Source organism: Tenrec ecaudatus, chromosome 4 (assembly GCF_050624435.1).
Source record: "Tenrec ecaudatus isolate mTenEca1 chromosome 4, mTenEca1.hap1, whole genome shotgun sequence".
NCBI lineage: Eukaryota > Metazoa > Chordata > Mammalia > Afrosoricida > Tenrecidae > Tenrec > Tenrec ecaudatus.
In genome coordinates this window covers 182,452,233-182,474,073 of record NC_134533.1, presented here as the reverse complement: position 1 = coordinate 182,474,073, position 21,841 = coordinate 182,452,233, and the positions used below count along the sequence as shown (strand labels likewise).

The 21,841-nt window shown below is 36.6% G+C and overlaps 1 protein-coding gene and 1 pseudogene across 2 annotated transcripts in view; one reads left to right on the top strand and one right to left on the bottom strand.

Moving 5' to 3' along the window:
• The window catches only part of ZCWPW2 (zinc finger CW-type and PWWP domain containing 2), a 149,775-nt gene that overhangs the window by 57,400 nt on the left and 70,534 nt on the right, over window positions 1-21,841 (top strand). For both annotated transcript variants that reach the window (XM_075548940.1, XM_075548941.1), the window contains one exon: window positions 3,502-3,661. In XM_075548940.1, the coding sequence (XP_075405055.1) occupies window positions 3,502-3,661 (160 nt within the window). The remainder of the gene's footprint in view (window positions 1-3,501; window positions 3,662-21,841) is intronic.
• On the bottom strand, window positions 7,678-7,819 carry LOC142447752 (small nucleolar RNA SNORA40; annotated as a pseudogene).

Below are 21,841 nucleotides of genomic sequence, written 5' to 3'. Positions count from 1 at the left end.
TTACAGAAGTTTAAACAACCATAGCAATTAAAATTTGGTTGCTTTTTAAATAGCTGCTAATCCTCAATTTCTGGTACCTGTGGGTTTCCACTGCAGCTGTCACGTACTCTTAACGGCTTACTTTCTTGTCGAAGTCTTTTTCTTTTGAGTGGCTTTATTTGCAAATGTTGATTTCCAATGTCAATTTAAAAGGTGAACTCAATCGAAGCTTTAAGCACAGTTTAATGTTGTTGTTAGGTGACATCAAGTCGGTTCTTAGTGACCATCAGGATTCGTAGTGACCAGCAGAAAGAAGATTGCTTGATTCTGTGCCATGGTCACCATTGTTGTTTATGTGTGAGCCCATTGTTGCAGCCACTGTATTAATCCATCTCATCGAAAGTCTCTCTCACTTTCACCAATCATCTATTTGATATCCTTTTTCAGGGACTGGTCTCTTTTAATAACATACAAAATGTGTGAGACAGTTTTGCCATCGTCTCTTCTAAAGAACATCCTGGCCATATGTCTTTGAAGCAAATTTGTTTGTTCTCCTAGAAGTCCTTGATGTTTTCAATGTTTGCCCATATCATACTTCTATAGCCTTATGAGACCCACTCACTAACAATGAGAAGTTGCTGTCATGAACCTGATAATAATCACAGTCTTTTCCATTGTCCAGTTACATCAGCCTTATGAGACCCACTCACTAACAATGAGAAGTTGCTGTCATGAACCTGATAATAATCACAGTCTTTTCCATTGTCCAGTTACATCATCACTCACTTCTCGTTCTAAGATATTGCCATCTGTGGGTCCCAGATGGTTTGAATAACTTTTCATGCCTCTTATGCTTCCTTTCCCCTGGCTAGAGTTGGTGAACAGATCCCAGCCTCCCTGGCCCTTAGACAGAACCAAGAACCATAGGACTCTGTTCAGCATCCAGGGGCAGCCTGGAAACCGGAACATTTCACACACTCTTCATCCCTAATGCCTGTTTTTTTTTTTTTTTTTTTTTTTAAGAATTATCACTTCTGTATCATTCATCTTGGGACTTGGCAACTACCTGATGTACATTTTTTTTACATTAAGAATGCCAAACATAGAATATCTTTTATTAGTTTACATTGTGCTGTTAACCTGTATATATGAGATGAAGACATTTTATATTTATGGTTTTATAACATGATTCTCAGTGATAATGTATTGGAAGATCAGTAATTGGTTGTCCTCAAATGCAAGAAGTATATGGATTTTGAAATTTTGATATTTTAGTTTCTTCAAAGCATCGTTTGCATGCTTCCTTGAGGTTCTAAATTTTAAGTGTCAAGTTGACGCTTTTCCTACATAATTATCCATCTTAGGCAAAACATATTTTGGTAGAATTCTCTCTGCTTATCAATTGCACTATTTACCTCACATGCATACTTACATATTTTTAACATTTCAAAAATACAAATGTGTAAGGCATGCGTTCATTTAAATTGTGCAACAGCACAGGGTAGAACCCTGGTTTCTGGAGCGCTGATGACCTGCTTGAGGGCTCGTGCCTGCTAGAGGGAGAACAGGCGCCGTAGTCCCCTGATTTGAGCCTCACGGCCCTGCTGCTCCACAGTGCTGCAGACTACAGTGCAGCCTGGAAACTGGCTGACCTGACCCTTGACTGCCTGCACATTGGGACCTTGATCTGTAAAATTCTGTCAGATTTCTACTGCACACTCCCTAGTCATAGCTTCCCGACTTTATTGGCTGCCTCTCCTTCCTGCTTTAGTCTCTGAACAATAAGTCAGAATCTAGAACAATTGCTAAAATGTTTAAAACACAGTTGATATATGTAGTGTGGTTTTGCCAGGAATAGAATGTTAAAGTCCATGACTTAGATCCTTTACGTTAGATGATGTAAATACAAAATAACCATTTTATTTCAGAGTTCTGCTACTTGATATTTCACTTCTGGACTAATAAATTCTTTGGAAGTTCTTTTTCCTGAATTGATACAACCTCCCTATGATTTCCTTTCATTCGATACCATATCTGCCTCTGGAACTTGAGGATGGTCTAGTCTACTGGACCACATTTGGACTTTGGCATCAAAAAGACTTCTTTTGAATCCCATCTTCACCTCTTATTGACATGGTCTTCTTAGGGATATTCTGTAATCTCTTTGAGATTTGTTTAGAGTTCTAGGAAATGTCAAATGCCCATCTCATCAGGCTGACTGAGGATTCAATGCGATAAACAGAGCCTCAAAGCAGGGACATCATAGCTATTAAAGTGATTCACTGAGTAAAAGATCGTTCTGTTCTCGTCCATTTCATCCTTTGCCACGTTTTGGTGTAGTTGTTTGATTTCCAGGACAACTTTCTAAATTGTGTCACATTCCTCCTTTGTTATTCTTATGATAGAATTATGTCAATTTCCTAACTTTTACTGTTTCAAAGATACTACAAGTTAATTTTAAATCATAGGCCAAATGTATTATTTCAAATTCCAATTTCCCTAGGCCTACATTTGTTTTTATTTGCATTCGTAATCAGGCATTTCAAAGTTGCTTATGAAACTGTAAAATTTAATTTTGCTTTCAAACTTACTTTGAAACAGAATTTTGTAACCAAAATTTTGATGTGAATCACTTCTTTGCAATTATTTTCTCACAGCACAGAACATTTTCAGGTTACTCTCTGATTTCCTGCTCTGTCTCCATATGGAAATGCTGTTGTGTTTTTGTGTATCAGCTATGTCAATGGCAAGAGCTCTCTGCTAGGATATAAAAAGAAAGACCCAGGACACGTAGAGCAGAACATTGATAGGAAGGGACAGATGTGGAAATTGAGTACCCAAAGGGCAAAGTGAGACAGATCAAGGGATTGCCAGTTGAGTTCATGAAAGAACACGTCCCTATAGATTTACTTTTTTGCAAGCATAAACTCTACTTGCAGAGTGGAAGGGTTTTAGCGATTCGAACACATACCAATGGTGCAGATGGAGGTAAGGGGTGGAGTGGGGAAAGTAGTGCTGAGGTCTATTTCTGGTTTTCCCATAGTAGTTTTCCCCTATAGTGTTATTTCAGTCTGGGCTACCAGGACCTTCTTGTTTCACAGCCCTGCCTCTGGTTGGAACAGCTCTTTCCCACCAAGTGGGCTGCGTTTTATTAATTAATCATTCTGCTTCATTAGAGTTAACCCTGGCATGTATCAGTTCTCATTTTTCTTTCAGCAGTGCCTCAATGTCTCTTATTGACTCTGGATATCATTCTTTGACTTATTATTCTTTCGTCTTACAGTCTATGTGTATCGTAAATTGTGATTACTATAGTTTTCACGATCTACAAAGATACAGTTTGTTACATGTATCTAGTGACTATTTCACTTGTAAATATACAGGCAAGTATTAGGATGTTCAAATTTTGTTGAAAAATCATTAATACTCAAAGGAAGAAATTAATATATGATTCTGACATATATATTATGGTATGCAATTTATAAAGCATCAAAATAATTCAAAAACATTTTCTTTTGAAAGTTGGCCAGGTATACTTTGCACTGATCCTTTTAAAAGGAAATATGTGGCCTATGACCTGGATGGAAATGTTGAAAAGTATCATATAGAATTTCTGGGTGAACCCCATTCAAGATCATGGACAGATGCAACATTTGTTGGGCACTATAGTATTACATTGAAGGTATGTATACTAACAGTAAAACTTATTCTTCTTATGCTTGTTTTTAATTATGACCATTTTAAATTGAATTCCTAAACATAAGTAATTACTTCTAGGTTTTTAGAAACAAAATAATGTATGTTGTTTGTTTAAATTTAGATATTTGGAATTTTAAAAGCATTTTCTTTTAAAGATAGTATAGATATAAAGAGAGCTGGGGGAGTTTAAACTTTATTTTTCCAGTGGCAACATACCATAAATCAACTGAACACTTTACATAATTGCCTTTTGAAATATTTTTTTAATGTTATCACTTGGCAATTTTCTAATTCTCTTGAGAAGTTGTAGTCCTAGCTCACAGGGAAAATTAATTATGGAATTCAACTAGCTTTTCAAATTTCATACAGAATATTTTATTACTAACTCCTTAAGTATTTTTGACTCCTTTTAAACTTTAAATCTCATGCTACCATTATCGAATAGACGGGTTTTCAGGTTGTGAATAGGTGAGCTGGACATATTTTTAAAATTTTGGTTCATTCAGATAAATCAGTCATCTGCATCTATATTATTATGTTGAAGCTTTCCATCAGCAAATGTTTTCATTAGAAACCTGATAAGAAATAGATGCCAGAAATGTGGGCAACTTTGATTCAGTCTAGAAGGTTTCCATTTTATAGTGAGAAATATACATTGCGATCCCTGTATATTCAAAACATTCAATTAAATCTGTGGACATTTGAAGTCTTTTAAAGTGCTTTTAAAAACTGTCCCTTTGGCATAAATGATACCTTTGATTCATTTGGCTTGAAAGCAGCTGGAGTGGAAGGCTGTTTTCACAAAAATATTCAGGTGCAGAGTAACATCGCGTAGAGAGCAGAGCAGCTGTGAGCCAGTCGTCTTAACGGGAACCCTCTGCTCTCACCCTTGGATGTGGTCCCGGCCACTGCTGCTGGCAACCACAGAAGGCAAGAAGGAGTGTCCTTCCTCTTGTGCCCGTTTTCAAGCCCTCTTCAAGGATGGAGAAGCCCCTAGTCACTCACAGAGCAGACTTTGGAATCTCAGACACTTAACAATGTGGCAAAGGCATTACTAAGAAATTAGATATAACCATCAGCACAAAAATTAAAAAAAAACAAACCTGTTTTAAAATTGACTAGTTATACTGTGAGAATTTGATTTCTGTCAGGCTTATCTCAAAGTAATCTGATTCCAGTGAGCATTCAATTAAGAGTTGTAACAAGAGAAAAAACTGAGGCAGACTCAGGAACCAGGAATCTTTTCAGGATTAGAATGCCATTTCCTTCTCCTGAAGAGCTGGTGGGTGGCTTCAAACTGCTGACCTTGTGGTTAGCAGCCCAATGTGTAACCACTATTCATTGAGAGTATCATTAGTTAAGCCAGTTTCCCCCGTTATTTCATTTTATTTTTAAAAGTTTCATTGATAATGTATTTCATTTACCATACAATTCAATGATTTAAATATATTCAAAGAGTTGTGCAATTACCACCACCTTCAATTTTTGAACACTTTCTTAATTTTTGTATCAGTCATTATTAGCTCATTACCCACACCCTACCCTCCTCTGTTGTAGCCAAAAAAAACCCCAAACAAACCCCAAAACAATCAATCTAGTTACTATCTCTATAAATTATCTATCGTGGATTTCATATAAAGAAAATCATCCAAAAATCCCAACAACAAAAAAATAAAACACAGGAAAGCCTCAGTCCAGGTGAAAACAGAGAATTATAGAAACTAGAACAAATTTAAAATTTTAAAAATGGGTTCAAAGGGAAAACAAAGGATAAAATTATAAATTTTGTAGTATCAGGAGCTAAGCAAAGACAATATAAAGGAAGATTGTTATGACCCAAGGGGATGATTGATATGAATCCCTACCATAAATTCACTAGGAGGTTTTGAAAGGGACCAATGGCCGATAAATAGATATAGATCCAGGAATGGGTTTGGGGGTAGCATGAAATCCTAGCTCCAATTAAGAAGGATTAGTTCTTCCATCATGGCCCTCGGGAAGGAAACACAGAAGATATGGGTGTTAAAATAAAGTGTGGCGAAGAAATTAGATAGTTCCTGGATATCAGATAAAATGGCATCTGGGACCTTAAAGGCTCATTACCAAACAAGCAGCCATCTAAGTGAGATGTCAACTAAATCCTCATGGACGAAGCACACCATCAGTGGCCCGAACGTTGTAAATCATGTAATATGAAAGCAAAGGAGGAACTAGAACCAGAGTCTAAATTGTTAGGAGCTGTTTTGCAGAAAGCTATGGATGACAGTGGGAGCCCAAGATAGATTTGTGTGATCTACATAAGAAATTGGCTTCCTGTGATGGGAAGAAATTGGTTACCAAACAGAATGTGTTGGAGTGATGACTATGAAAGATCAACATGATAAACCTGGGTTGAACAGTTAAAACCTTCTCAGCTGGTCCCAGCTCTGATGCATACTCAGCCTGATGTGGTTTTTAACACTTTCTGTATCTGTTTGTGTTTTGTTTGTTCATTGGGGTTTATCTCAGATGAGCTTTGTCATTGGAGGTCACCCTCTTGAATTTCTGCTACATGTTTATCTGTTTTTCAGCATAGGAAACCCAGGATTGATGAACCTATAAGGACAGCAAGTAGAAAGAATACGGGTTTCCAGAGTATGGGCTGGCCAGGGGGTACAGTGGTTTCGGTGGGGAATGGGGGTATCAAAAAGCTGATGTCGAGTTCAAGAAGGAAAGTAATGCTTTGAAACTGTGATGACAATTATATAATACTGTTTATTACACAACTCCCAATGAAATGGTTTTGAAGAAAAAAAGATTGTAAAATTTTTAACTATATCTCTGGTGATCCGCTTTCTGGTGGATGCTGTCTGAGGGCAATAATACCCACGTCCCTAGTCAATGGTCTGAGGGAGTTCAGTGGAGGCTTACTTCACATGGGGACTCTGCAAATGGAATTTGGGTCTCTACCGTCATCCATGGCCTCTGCGAATGGTATATTCCAAATCTCAGCTCTGATACCATTCTCTCCCTTAGATTTGGACTATATTATATACAATCCTTGAATCACACAGGGTTATGTGCTTCTTCCATGTAGCTTTAGATAACACCTCACTTAGATAAGTGATTGTTTTAAGACAAGCCTTTAAGACCCCAGACATAGCGTCGCTATCCTTTCTGATAGCTGGGCACCATCTGGTTTATTCACCACACTTTGCTGTAGCACCCATGTCTTCAGTGATCACTTCATGCGGGCAGGAATTGAGCAGGGTCATGCCATAAGAATGAATTGTTCTTAGATAAAGGGTTATGATCAAATGCAAACTCAAAATTCATCCATGTATCTAAAGTTTATACATATCCTTGGTCCATATTAGAGGTAGAATTATCAGTTGTTGAGAAATAATTTAAGTAACCTCCATTAGTTTCTAGTCTCTTTTAGTCTGGATGATTAACTGAAACCTGTCCACTTTCTAGCATATGAAACACCAGTGGCATAGCTTTGCACACAACAGCCACATGAAGTCGTAGTTGTACAATGAAATTACACGTGGAAAAAGTATTTTTAGGGAAAATTCATTAAGTACCTACCATAGACCAGAGATTATGGCATATCCTTTTATGTATTATTTTCAAGTAAGTCACACACCCCCATGAAGATATGTCATCACCATTTGACGTGTAAAGAAACTGAGATTCAAGTTATGTGTGTAGATGAAAGTCACTTAGCTACACGTGACAGGACAATGATTAGAACTAAGATGTGTAGCTATCAAGTCCACCTCTTTCTCTTTCTACATTTATTTGATTATGTGTAGCACCAGTCTATTAATAATTGTTGAATGTTTCCCAACCTCTTATGTACAATATGAGGAGTGGAAATTTTTCTCATTTAGATTCTAATGTACATGTTGGATGATGGCAGATTCTGGAAGATTTGTTTTTCACTTCCTGCTTAATGTTCCCTTAGAGGACTAGAGACCAAGCAAAATAAGTAGAGCTGCCGATATATTTTTTTGACATGTCCCTTCTTATCTGTATCAAAACTCATACTGCACAATGAGTTTTGGGTTGCAAAAGAGGATTTATTTTTGCACCTGTTTTTGAGTGTTTGGCTGCCAATATTTTTAGACTGAATTTGTACTATCATTTGGCCAGTGCATCTGCATTATCATTTATTTAAGCAACTGTTCTGCTTCTAAGATTTAGTAGGATCCAGATTCCTAGAATTTAGACTGTAGTTTGCATTAGCACATGAGTGTGTAACTAGATCATCTGGCAGCGTTATGCTCTTAGAGTAATGGAGTGAAACTAGCTAAAAATCTATTAGACAAATCTATTTGTAAAATATATTCATACACACACATATATGTATCTATACATATACTTTTGAGTCATTTGACTACTGTCAAATATAATGTTATTGTACTAATTTAACATATCAAATTTACTTTAAATATAAAATTTTGTATTTTATATAAAATTTTCCAGGATTTTTGTATTATTGAATTAAGGCTTTTTGGTAATTTTTTTTTGCTTGTTTACTGAACATTCTCTAGCATTTGGATTGAGAGAGGACAAGGGAATTATATTTCTATAATTGTCACCTACTTGAGAATAATCTACCAAGAAAACATTTTTGTTTATGTTCATTAGGAAAAGAATAAAGTTGTCATAATGATCTAAAAGGTAGATGATAGAATCAGGCTCTGGATTTTAAAGATTGGCTCTGCTGCTTACTAGGCATTGAGCTCAAGGAAGTCACTCAACCTTTACAAATCTCAGCCACTTCATTATAAAATGGAGGTTATACGAATATCTGTGTCACAAAGTTGTCGTGAAGGTCAAGCTGGACAATAGAAGCATAGACTCATGTAAGCATTTGCTGTAGTCCTCTTCATATAGTGCCCTCTCAGTCCATGTTAGATGATATGATTATTCACTGCAAGAACCAGGTGACATACATGGTTAAATGATTTCTCTTCCCTGAATTCCACATCTTTCCTTTTGGCTAACTTCATATATGGAAAATGACAGGATTTTAATATTATCGATCAATATGATGGTTCCAGAAATTTAAGGAACTAGAGCTACTTGAATCTCTTATTCTTTGACTCAGTCCAAGATGGAAAGGAGGCCTTTGCTGTAGTGCTTTTCGGGTTTAATGTAAACAGAAGTGCTGAGAACTCTTGAGAGTAGGAGATAAGTTAGAGCCTTCTTAATCCGACTCCTTGGTAAATGACTAGTGCCCTCAAGAGTACTTTGGATGTGTTTGATGGAATTTGGAAGGAGGACAGGAAATATTATCATTCATGTTCTTTGCAACTGCTTTTCTGACTCTCTCACATTTATGTATGCTGACTTTGCTGCTCCAAATAAATTCCTGAGTTCACCCCTGTTATCACTTGAATTCATTGCTTATGAATTTAGATAGTTGTGAACTTGTACTTACGTTAAAGTCCAAATCCACACGCTATGACCAACTTCACTCCATTTATAAAAGATGGAACAAGTGGCTACCTTTCTTATCATCGAATGCATGAAAAATGTATTAAGCATCAACTATATCTTTCTCACATTGATTCTTCAGTGGAACAGAAATATTCTTTTCTATGAAATTCCATCATAAAGCTTCCTCAATTTTCTAGACATGTTTATTCTCTGCTAAAGAAACCACAAGCCAGATCACTGGTTTTCAAGGCACTATACAAGGCTTACTAAATTGCCCTCAGAATCATATGACTCATGAGTAAGCCTGCCTTACCATGAGTATTTTATATCAGGGCTCTGAAATTAATAAATAGTTGTACAGTATCATTTTAGCGCATTATTTCATTAGTGAAAAGGGAAGTTCCAAAATTACAATTTTATAATAGAAAGCCTGCAATTGGGTATATTGATTTCTTTTTCAGGTTTTTTTTTTAAAAGTGTCTTCTGGGCCAGGACCAGCCTGTGATACAGGCAAAATCCATTACCCCATAACCATAAGAAATGATGACTAAACTAATTTTGAATGTAGATTTCAGAATTATCAATTCTTTTGCATTTTGTTTAGCTCAGAGAATATGTACAGATTCTGCACCTGCTTTTACAATTTTATCGTTAAGCATAGAATCTGAGCATCTGTCTATAATATACTCAACTAATGTTTTCCTATAAACACAATTCCATAAAAAGCAAACAAATATGGACTAGAACATAGTAGCCAAGTGTGTTAACTTTCTTTTAGGGTTATGTCTTTATATCCATTAGAACTGCTGCTGAAGATCCTCATGATTTGAAGACTCAAGGCAAATGAGCACATATTTATTTTTGTGGCTAATTTAAGCTTGTACACTGTCTTCTATTTTGATTTAACCTTCTTCGTTGAAGAAGTCAGCTTAGAACAGTGGGAGAGAGCAGCACTTTAGACAAGTGTGAGTCTCTTGAGAATTATCTATTGACTCAAGGTTCCTCTGCTTCCTGGGCAGTATTGATTAACATATTAATGCCAAACCAAACCAAACTCACCACCATCAAGTTGATTCTGAATCACTGTGACCCTATAGGACAGAGTAGAACTATAAATAGTGTTTGCAAAGTTGTAGATCTTTACAGAAGCATACTACCACATCTTTCTCCCATGAAGCACTTGGTAGAGTCCATGTGCTGACCTTTCCTTTAGTAGCGTAGTAGTTTAACTCACACTATTTATGCTTTACCATTGTTTTACAAAGCAGTGCTTACAACTGGTTTCTTGTTACAGATGTAGCAATATATTCAGTTACTGTGTAATAGTCCTGAAAGTATTTTTCCTAAGCAATCTGAAAATGACCTGATATAGAAATATACTATGTACTTGATCAACTTCTCTTTATTGTGAGTAGGATTTCCATGTCATTTCCTTGGACTGCAAAGGCCATGTGATAAATGTTCATATTCTGACCAGTTTTGCCTATAACTAACATCTGAAAAGAACATCAAAGCTTATAAGGCACCTTTTACATGTACTATCTCATGTGATCTACCTTATGTGAGCTTCACTAACTGTTAAAGCAAACCGAAACTCAGGTAAAGTGATTTCTCTGAGGTAATACATCAGAAGAACTGGGCCTCAAGCCCAAGTCTTCTGATTCTAAACTCCAGGTTTTTACATTATATATTAATCTCCTTGAAATTTACATCGTCCCATCTGTTTCGAATCCTTACAAGCATACCAAATTCATAATAAGCTATCACCTATTAATTGGAAAATCACAAAAGCCTTCTCATTGATCTTCTGTTGTTAATTTAGCCAAGCTGATTCATTAGCTTAACCTTGATCCAAGGCTTTTTAAAGCTAGACAAAGATGTACAAGCCTGTTTCTTAATGTGAGTGCACTGATTCCTAGCCATGGCTCTAGGTCTCTCAATATTAAAATCTAGGCTATTAAAAATAATTCTCTTGTGACATTAGCAGTAAATGGTTATTAATATAAGCTTTGGTGTCCTGATGCCAGGGTTTGGTGAGTTTTTATTATTATTATATTGGTTCTCACATCTGATGATCTCAATGTTCTTTTGTAGAACACTTTAAAAATGCCAACCTATTCCTGGGGAGAGTTCTGAAAATCTGTATTTTTAGCCAGGTCAAGTATATCCTGTTCAGTGGATCTCAAGAGTGATAACATTATATTTCCATAAATACCTACTTTCTATGTTTACAGGAATTAGAAGTTATTTATATAAATGTGCAAGGTGGGGATTATATGAATGTATTTATGAGTTTGTAATGCTAAAGAAAACAGGGAAATCTTCAACTGAATTGTGATGTGAAGTTAAAATCTCATCCCTTTAAAAATGCACATCCTCATTTCGTGAGGTCTCATTTTCTCCCTGCCCCGAGAGCTGAAACCTCTTTCTTAGTCTCTCGGAATATGATCTCAGGTCTATCACACTAAATGATTAAGATGTTGGTTGTATTGTTTCCTAAAGGATGTGATTCCTGATCATGAGTGCACCTAAAAATGATGGGAGCTCCTGTAAACAAAGACATCAAACCAAACGAAACCAAGCCAAACAAACCCAAAGCATGTAGCAATTGTCTGTTATAGCTTATTAGTAAAAACAAAACAGCGATCTGCTATTCAAAATGCTTGTGCCAAGGTTTTGTTTGATAAAAGCTTATCGAGGTAGCCTATGATTTGTATGATATGGCTGTTAGGTCTTAAGCCCCTCACTTCCGTCTTTCATTACCGGGACAAGGTAGGTCAGAGCTCCAGTCCTTGTTTTACTGATTCCCAAAGTTTTAAACCAAACAATGGAATCAAATTGTAAAGATTTTACTCTCAAAGTTCCTTAAGTTTTCGATCTGACTTATTCTTTGGTTTTCATTGCTGTCGGGGTATGTTCTCTCAGTCTGATGTTAAGTATCACACCAGGTGAAGCTAGATTTTTTTTGACCAGCTTTCCTGATTCTTACCTTCCAGTGTGTTGGGGAATTAAAGGGACAGGAGTTATTTCAACCTTAAAATCCTGAAAGCAAAATTCCTACAAAAACTACAACTCAGTAAGCAATAAATTAATATGAATTTAAAAGCAATATTAGCTTCAAATATTCTATAATTTAAATATGCAGTCTATATAATTCAGACCTGATTTTATAAATATTATAGAAGCCTTTGTTAAAGATGCCAGATGAGAAGGCTTAATAGGAAGCTTAGAGCCTAAAGCTATAGGGCAAGAAAGTTCTTACTTAGATTACTGGTTGCCTTTGCTGAAATCCAATTGGAGGTAAACACGATCTACTTGTGATTAGCTTTCTACAGAAGTTCTTTAAGTTGAAAACGATTTGCCCAACAAAGAGGCAGAGTGGTAGCACTGGCAGGATGGGAAATTCCACATGCCAGTACAGTGCCTAGTTAGAGTGGAGGAGTTACATCGCAAGTTTAAATGTATACAAAGCAGCAATCGACAGTAATCACCACACGATAGGTGATTAGTATTCATCCTCCAACACTTAGTGAGGATGCAGCCAAAGGAAAGCCATTTTGTATTTCTTTAGACTGTGAAACCTATGACTTACATCCTCATGTTTCCAAAAGCGTTTTATATAAGCAAAAATTTCAAGTAATGGCCAATATTTGAAGTCATTTCAATGAATGATAAGTCTCTATAAACCAGTTTTAGAGTTTTTATGATTCTCATATTAATATATGTCAACCTTTTGTCTAAGATTGATGTGCTATGATTATATAAAAGATAAATATGAGTTACATTGGAAGTCTTATATTTGCATTAAACTTTAATATTGATATAATCAAAAGTTGAATGATAAATTTGGATTATAAATGCTATAATTGTAGCCAAAGATAGTGAAGCTCTACTGTACCTGCAATAGGTCATATTAATAATCATTTGTTTGAATGGCTTTACTTTTAATATTAGAAACTATTTAATACATATAATTTAAAGTGCTTGCCATCAAACACATTTCCCCCCACCAGAAATAATGCTACTAATATCAGAGAATAAATCTGTGAGCTATCAAATATTTTATAGGCCTCAACTATGGAACAATAAAAAAGGGATTAGAATTAATATTATAATGCCAGATTATAATAATGCTTATATTCTTCCTCACCCTGTGGGGAAAATTACAAATTAGGATTGAAATATGACAGCTTTTAAAAATTCTCATCTCTAATAATCTTGCATAGTTTTATCTATGCCATTCAAAACAAACAAAATATGTATAATACTTAATCAATATTTATTGAGATACTATTATTTGAGAATTGTCTAGATATACATGAACAAAATAGATAAAAGGGAATGCCCTCATGAGACATGAATGAATATTAATAAGTAAATAGGAAAAATATATAGTGTGTCAGTTGGGAGAAACATTAGGAGGAAGCAATGGTACAGTGAAGACGGAATGGGATGCCAGCGGGTGGGGAGGAAAGTCTGCTCTAGCTGTGCTCATGTTCTAATCCCCATCTACCCTAGTCCCCCTAGCTGGGACAGTCTTTTTACAGCTAATAAGACACCAGTGGTTGTTTATAATAATTTTTGTTTGGTTTATATTTTTTCCTCTTTTATTCCAAAAAATATTCAAAACTCTTGTGTCCCCAGGTCTCTGAGAAAGTTTCTGTTGAGGGATCAAAGACTTGCCTATCTTCCTGTCCTGAGGTCTTTAAGGGTGGGCAGGTTAGACAGAATGGAATGGCCATTGTCTCTGGGTGGCCCCAACAAAGGTAGCAAGGCAGAGAGGTGATTCCCTAAGACATGAAAGAGGTTGAAAATCTTGCCAGTACCCTGGGCATGAGGCTTCCTCAGCTACAGGCTACCAGGCTACACTTTGATGTACCAAGGGAGGCTGAATCCTACCATTAAAGGCAGCCAGGTTCTGAAAGGGTTATTTAGTCCAGCACTAAAGAAGCTTTTGAGCTGCCTGACTTCCAGCTACTTGAATAAAGATGTTACCCATGGCTGAAAATTACCTATCCTCATTTTTCAGGCAACAATGTCTTTCCAATTTATGTGACCTGAGGTTAGCTTGAGTCCTAGTGGCACAGTGGATTATGTGTTCGACTGATAACCACCAGGTTAGCAGTTTGAATCCAATAGCCACTCCTTGGGGGAAAGATAAGAGTTTCTGCTCCTGTAAAGAGTTACAGCTTCAGAAATAGTTAATTCTACTCTGTTCTATAAGGTTGCTGTGAATCAGAATTGATTTGAAAGCAGTGAGTTCAGTTTTTTAAAGTTAGGTGTACACACACAGGTATTTCCCCCCTGAATTTTCTACTACATATTAGTATAATACGATAGCTCACACCTTATCCAGTGAGTTAAAAATTGCTGAGAAGGAGCATTCATTCCACTACTTCCTCAAATCCTGGAAAATGGAGAAATGATATTTGGCACATAACACTTGATTGAAACAAAGTCCTATAGGACAGTGGTTTACCAACATCCCCATTTTAGGGTCATCAAAGACTTTTTCTCTGGAGCCCCGGTGGTATAGTGGTGATACATTTGACTGCACTGTGTATGGTCTGCAGTCCAAACCACCAGCAGCTCCCCTGGAGAAAGACTGGGCTTTCTACTCCCCTAAACAGTTACAGTCTCGGAAACCCACAGAGGGTTGCTATGAGCCAGCATTGACTCAATGGCAGAGAGATGACTTTTCTCAGGCATAGGCATCTTTCCCAGTCTTCAACCCCATCCCCATTCTAAATCCTTATTCATCTTCCAAGGATGCACCTTATACTCATAAGGTAACACAAAAGTTTAGATAAAATATCCTCTTCCTTTTGTGATGATTACATCTTATTTTCTACCATCTTTAATAACACTGAGAAAACTCAGCAATGCAGATAAAATACACGATAGTTTCTCTGGTAATCCTAGGATTTACTGGAATTGGAAGATCAGAGTGCTTAGCCCTTCCTACAGTCTCATCTCAAATCAACACCACTTGTGAGGAGCATACTGCTCAGAAAAATTCACCCCAGAAGATGAAAATGTAGTTAGTGCCAAATCAAAATTCACAGGGCAAGAAGAGACAGGAAAGATGGGTGAATGGAAGAAGGGAACTTAGGAGGATCTGAGAAAAGTATTGTTATATTAAGAAAATTTCAACTTAAGTTACAATGCAAAATATGTATACATTGTTGAGTAGGAAACTAACTTTAATCTGTAAATTTTTTCCCACTGATTTTAATTCTCTTAAGCCTTTGGTTCCTCAAAAGTTTGCTAGAGAACTGTCTTGATAATATTTTTCTTAGGAGGCTTCCTATAAAATCTGTGTTTTTGAAGTGGGAGTTCACCTGATTTGAAAATTCATTCATTATCAGACACAGCCAAGTTACAGTCAAAGACATTCTTCTGTAGGACTTCAAAAGCTGAGGATAAAAAGAGTTACTTTTACATTGTAAAGTGAAGTGCAAATTCAAGTGTGTACATTGTGCAAAGGAGGTACCCCAAAACTCTTGGCATCCCTTAGCTTAGTTTATAGAAGGCTATAAACAGTTCGATGTTGAACATGTAGAACTTTCCTTAGAAAAAAATTGTTGCTCTGTGACATTTTCCCTACACCCCTCTCTCCCTCTCTTAGGAAAAAGAGGGAGGTCTTTAAAAACAAAACTATCTATCTATACCTCATATTTAATAAAAGTTTCTTTTTTATTTATTTGAATATTTTACTGTGGTTTGGATGACATTTTGCAAAGGAAAATTAGTTTTCTATTTAAAAATTTACACACATTTTATTTTTAAGGTAACATTAATTTCAATCCCCTTTAAATAACAGCATTCTTCTTCCTTCCTCCCTAAATTCCCCATTTCCATTTCTGCCTCTTTGTGCCTTCTGAATTTTGTTTTAGGGTAAATTATGCTCTCTGGTCTAATATTGTTGGTTGTTTTGAGGACTATCCCAAATGTTGTGTATTTACTTTACAGGGCGATCTATTGTGCATCTGAGATCAAACCATTGGGTTAGTTTCAGTTCCCATTTTAAAGAGTGTCAAAGGCCTTTGTCTCAGTGATTCCACCAGCCTTTATCAGACCAGTAAGTCTGATCTTTTTAGAGTGATTTGGGGGTTTTGTTCTTCAATCCTCTTCTGCTCTACCCAGGGCCTTTTTGTGTGTTCTTCTTCAGAGCAGTCTGTAGCGGCAGCCGGGCTCCGTCTAGTTCTTCTGGTCTCAGATGAATAGATGCTATGGTTTGTGTGGTCTAGTCAGTCTTTGGACTCATGGTTTTCTTGAGTCTCTGACTTTATTCTCTCTTCTTTGTTCCATCATAGATGGCCACTCACAAGCTTTTGAGATCGCAGTCATTAATCACCAAAGTAGGATACAGAACATCGTCTTTGTGGACTCTATGATGCCAATTTACTTAGCTGTCCCTCAGGATGGTAGTTCCAAACCCAAAAGTTCAAGATTTGGGTTCGAGCTAATAGGAGGGGGTTCTTGAGGATTTTATGCATGTTTCCTGGAGCTTGAACAACACAGTCTACTATACTGATCTCCAGCTTTCCCTGGGGATGTCTACAGAATGCAAGTGTGTGGTCATTGGCATTGCTGACAGAACGAAGAGAAGAGGCTGTAATGGGAATAGCCAGCATCCCTACAGTTTACAGAGGGAGGAGACAGGCATTATGGGAAGGCTTTCTGACCCCACAGAATCTCTGCAGAAAAATGGTGTTTGAGGTGGAGGTTAGAAACAGCCCCCTGTAAGGAAAGTATCCCTAGTTAGGGTGAGGAATTTCCTAAAACATCTGTAAAGTTCTCTATAATTTAAAAAGCAAAAACCAAACCACTTCAAGCCCAGAAAGCTCCAATCCGAGATCACCATAATAGCAGTCAAGGAAAAGCGCTTTCTACAATGCCTCTCTCATTCCTCACACCACCTTTTTACACAGAGCAGGGTTTGCTCAGAGCAAGGGTCAGCAAACTGCTACATATGCGGCACTTTCAGAACCTATGTGTGGCTCTGAGTTAAAATTGAAAGTTAAAATAGAATTATCATCGTTTCATTTAAGGATATTATTCAGGTAATGGCGACCTCATTTGTTTGTAAAAATATACTTATCGCTCTCAGAGGATTTTTAAGTGGTTGTGAGGGCCAGGACTGGTTCTCCCAGGCCCACAGTTTGCCAACCTCTGCTCAAGAACACCTAGAAGAGACGGAGAAACACAAGGAGGCAAAAAGGAACCCATTGAAGCCTGCAGGCACTCACTGCTGGACTGCAGGGCTTTGAACTTGGAATGAAGTTTAGAATTTTACCTCTTCACGTAAGAGTAGACATTTCAGTTTTTAATCCAGGGAGCTAAAATGTATTGTAGACTCTGAGTGAAAAACAGGATGACCTTCAACAAAATGGATCGATACAATGGCTGCATCAATGAGCTCAAAGATGACAATTGTGAGGATGGCACAGGGTCAGGTGCGCTTTTCTTCTGCTGTACACAGGATTTGTAGTAGTTGGAATTGACTTCATAGCACCTAAAAACAACAAAATAGCTGAAGGCACCTCTTGTTATTGGAAAGTTACTAGAAAAGTTGTAGGAACTGTTATAGATTTCAGCCAAGGATTAAGATCTAGACTCTAGTTCAAAGAATGAGTTTAAATGATACTTTCGATTTGAATTTGATTCCTATTTTTAATATGAGTTTATTTTGAGCAATACTTGATGAAATATGAATTTAACTATCTATTTAAATGTGTTATATAGTCAATAGACATTCATTTTGGTGAAAAATTGCTTGTCAAAGAAACCAAATGACAAGAAAGCTTTTTCTTTGGTTTTTACTTTACTCAGAACAACACTGCTTCTTTTGCTAACTTTGTTTCCAAAATTATGAACCTTCAAGTTAAACGTTTATATCATTAACTACTATACTATCTTAAAATCAAACTTAATTACAATATTAGTTTGGTAATTCATTCAAGCGTGCTGTTCATTTATCCTTCACAAACTGTATCCTAGTAATTAGTGTATGGAATGCATCTATTATGTTCAGTGAAATGCTGGATCTTTGCTTCTTTCTTGTCAATCCAGAATAATTTTCTTGGCAGATTCAGTTGAAAGATTATGATAATGTTCCAGAGAGCTTAGTTTATGAAGATAATTACAAACATTTTTTGGTAGCATCTGCAGAAAAATTCAATTAAATGAGAATCACTTGCACATGTCTTGAAAAATACATGAATTCATTCTACTTACGTTTTAACTAGAGAACAAATATACTGTTCAGGTAGGAAGTTTGCATTTTCAAATGTATATGGGATTGCTACTATTATTTAATATTATCTTGGCAGAATCGGATTAGCTAAATAAAAATCAATGTATAAATATAAGAAAGGAAGAAACAAACTTATCATTAGTAGATGATTGCCTAGAAAACCATGGAATTCAGATGGAAAGCATACTATAAATAATTAGAAAATTCAGTTATGTGGCAGGTTATAAAATTATTTTATAGAATTAACTTAAAACCATGAACAGATAAAAATTCCCATTTATAGTAGCAACAATGTATGGAGACATCAGTGGTTGAGTGGTAGAATTCTTGCTTCCAACACAGGAGATCCAGTTTCAATTGCTGGCCCATGCACCTAAGGTTTCTCCATCTCCAGTGGAGACTTACTGGTTGCTATGATGTTGAACAGGTTTTAGTGTAGCTTCCTGACTAACATGGCCTAGGAAGAAAGGCCTAATGATTTACTTCTGAAAATCAGTCAACTGAGATCCTGTAGATCATGACGGTCCAATAGACAGCAGATCATGGGCCTACAGGCCTGGGCAACATATAATTCCATTGTGCCTGAGGTCATCATGAGGTAGGGGTCTACCTGATAAGAATCAATAAGAGAAAAGATCAATATAACTATTAACAAAAGACTTAAACAGGTATGTCATAAAATGCAAATACAAACGAATTTATATATATATACATATATAAATCATTTTATTGGGGGTTCATACAACTCCTATCACAGTCCATACATACATCAGTTTTGTAAAGCACACTTGTACATTCATTGCCAAAAAAAGAATTTTAAAAATATTTTTGAAACATTCTTAAGAAATGAAAAAGATTGACAGAGATCTAAAAGTTTAACAACAGAAAATAGCATTGTGTAATATACATTGCAGGAAATAATAGCCAAACAAAGACATTGCACCTTTTTCATTTGGAAGATTTTATATGAAAATATAAAATAATCCATAAAATCATCTGTAATTTTAGTGCAATGTCATTTTTAAAAATACCCATAGGAATTTTTTTAGCAAAACAAACTAATGCAGATCTATAGGAAAATTAACCATGGCAGAGCAAGTTAGACATATAAAGTTTTAAAATACTAAAGCTATAATAAAACTCCAGCAGTTAAAGCAGTTTGTTACAAACTACAAATTGACAGATTAATGGTATAATAACAGTTGCCAATAGGAGATTCAAAACTACTTGGAAATATGGTTAATGGTTAAGGTAGTATTCAAATAAGTAAAGAAGAGTTATATATTTACATATACATATGTAAGAGCCCCCAATAAAAATAATTTTTTAAAAAAAAGAAGAGTTATATTATTTTAATAAACAGCATGAGTACAAATGATGAGCTACTCGGGGATATATAACTGCTGTTGATTTTATTGTTGTCAGGTGCCATGAAGTCAGTTCCAACCCATTGCGAGTCTGTGCATAATAGAATGAGACACTGCCCACCCTGCCCCATCTTCCCAACCATCCCTGTGCCCGAGCCCGTTACAGCATCAGCTGTGTCAGTCATCTCACTGAGGGCCGTCCTCTCTGGCACTGCCCCTCCACTTTACCAGACATGATGTCCTTCTCCAGAACCGGTCTCTCCTGACAATGTGTCTGAAGTATCTAAGACAGTCTCCCCGTCCTTGTCTCTAAGAAACATCCTGAACATACTTCTTTCAAGACAGATAGATTTTTCCTTTGAACCTTATTCTCCATCACTGCCATTTAAATGCATTGATTTTCCTTTGGTCTTCCTCATTCAATGTCCAACTTTCACATGCTTTTCAATACTTAAAAGAGGTCTCGTGCAGCAGATGTTCCCAATACAATGCATCTTTTTATCTCTTAAATGCTGCTTCCATGAACACTGATTATGGATCAAACTAAAACAAAACCCTTGACAACTTGAATCTTTTTTCCATTTACCCTACTGTTATTTTTTTAAATTAAATACTTCATTGGGAGCTTTTATGTCTCTTATCACAATCCATACAATCATTCATTGTGTCAAGCACATTTGTAATATGCTGCCATCATCATTTTCAAAGCATTTTCTTTCTACTTGAGTCCTTTATATCAGCTCCTCATTTCCCCTCCTCCCCTGCCCACTCTCCCTCCCTCATGAACCCTTGATAAGTTATAGATTATTATTTTCATATATTAAATCATCCTCTGTTGCCCTTCACCCACTTTTTTTGCTTTTTGTCCCCCCTGGGAGGAGGTTATAGGTTGATCCTTGTCATCGATTCCCCCTTCTTCGCCCCCTCCCCACCTTTCCCTTATCCTCCTGGTATCTCTATTCTCAATGTCGGCCCTCAGGGGTTTATCTCTCCTGGATTCCCTGTGTTGGGGACTCTTACCTGTAGCAGTGTGCATGTTCTGGTCTAATCCGATTTGTAAGGTAGAATGGAGGTCATGATAGTGGGGGGGGGGGGAAAGGAAGCATTACTTGTTGGTCCAGTTGTAAGGATTTTGGTCTTTGTCACACTGAGTTGTAATCCATACTGAAGGCTTCCATTTCTGATCTTCATCAGCAAGTACTTCAAGTTCTCCTCACTTTCAGCAAGCAAGGTTGTGTTTTCTGTTTATCACAGGTTGTTAATAAGCCTTCCTCCAATCCTCATGCCACATTCTTCTTCATATAAGCCATGTCTCTGATGATCTGCTCAGTGTGCAGATTGAATAAGTATGGTAAGAGGATACAACCTTCATGCAGACCTTTCCTGATTTTAAACTATGCAGCATGCCCTGGTTCTGTTTGCACAACTGCCTCTTGATCCAAGTACAAGTTCCTCATAAGCACAATGAAGTGTTCTGGGATTCCCATTTTTCTTAAGGCTATGCATAGTTTTTATGATCCATCAGTTGAATGCCTTGGTATAGTCAATGAAACACAAGTAATTATCTTTCTGGTATTCTCTGCTTTGAGCTAAGATCCATCTGACACCAGCAATGGTATCTCTTGTGCCCCATCTTCTTCTGAATGTGGCCTAAACCTCTGCCAGTTCCCTCTCAATGTATTTATGCAACAATTGTTGGATGATCATCACAAAATTTACTTACATGTGATATCAATGATATTGTTCCATAATTTGAGCACCCTATTGGGTCATTGTTCTTTGGAATATGTACAAATACAGATATATTCTAGTCAGTTGGCCAAGTCGCTGTTTTCCAAATTTCTTGGCATAGACGAGTGAGTGCTTCCAGTTTTTTCATCAGCTTTATCAGCTTGTTGAAACATTTCAATTGGTAGCCCATAAATTTCTAGAACCTTGTTTTTGGCTAATGCTTTCAGTGCACCTTGAATGTCTTCCTTCAGCACCATTGACTTTTGTTCATATGCTACCTCTTGAAATAGTTGAATGCACTTTTTGTACAGTGACTCTGTGTATTATTTCCATCTTCTCCCCCCCAAAAAGTTTTTATTTTCATATAATTCACTTA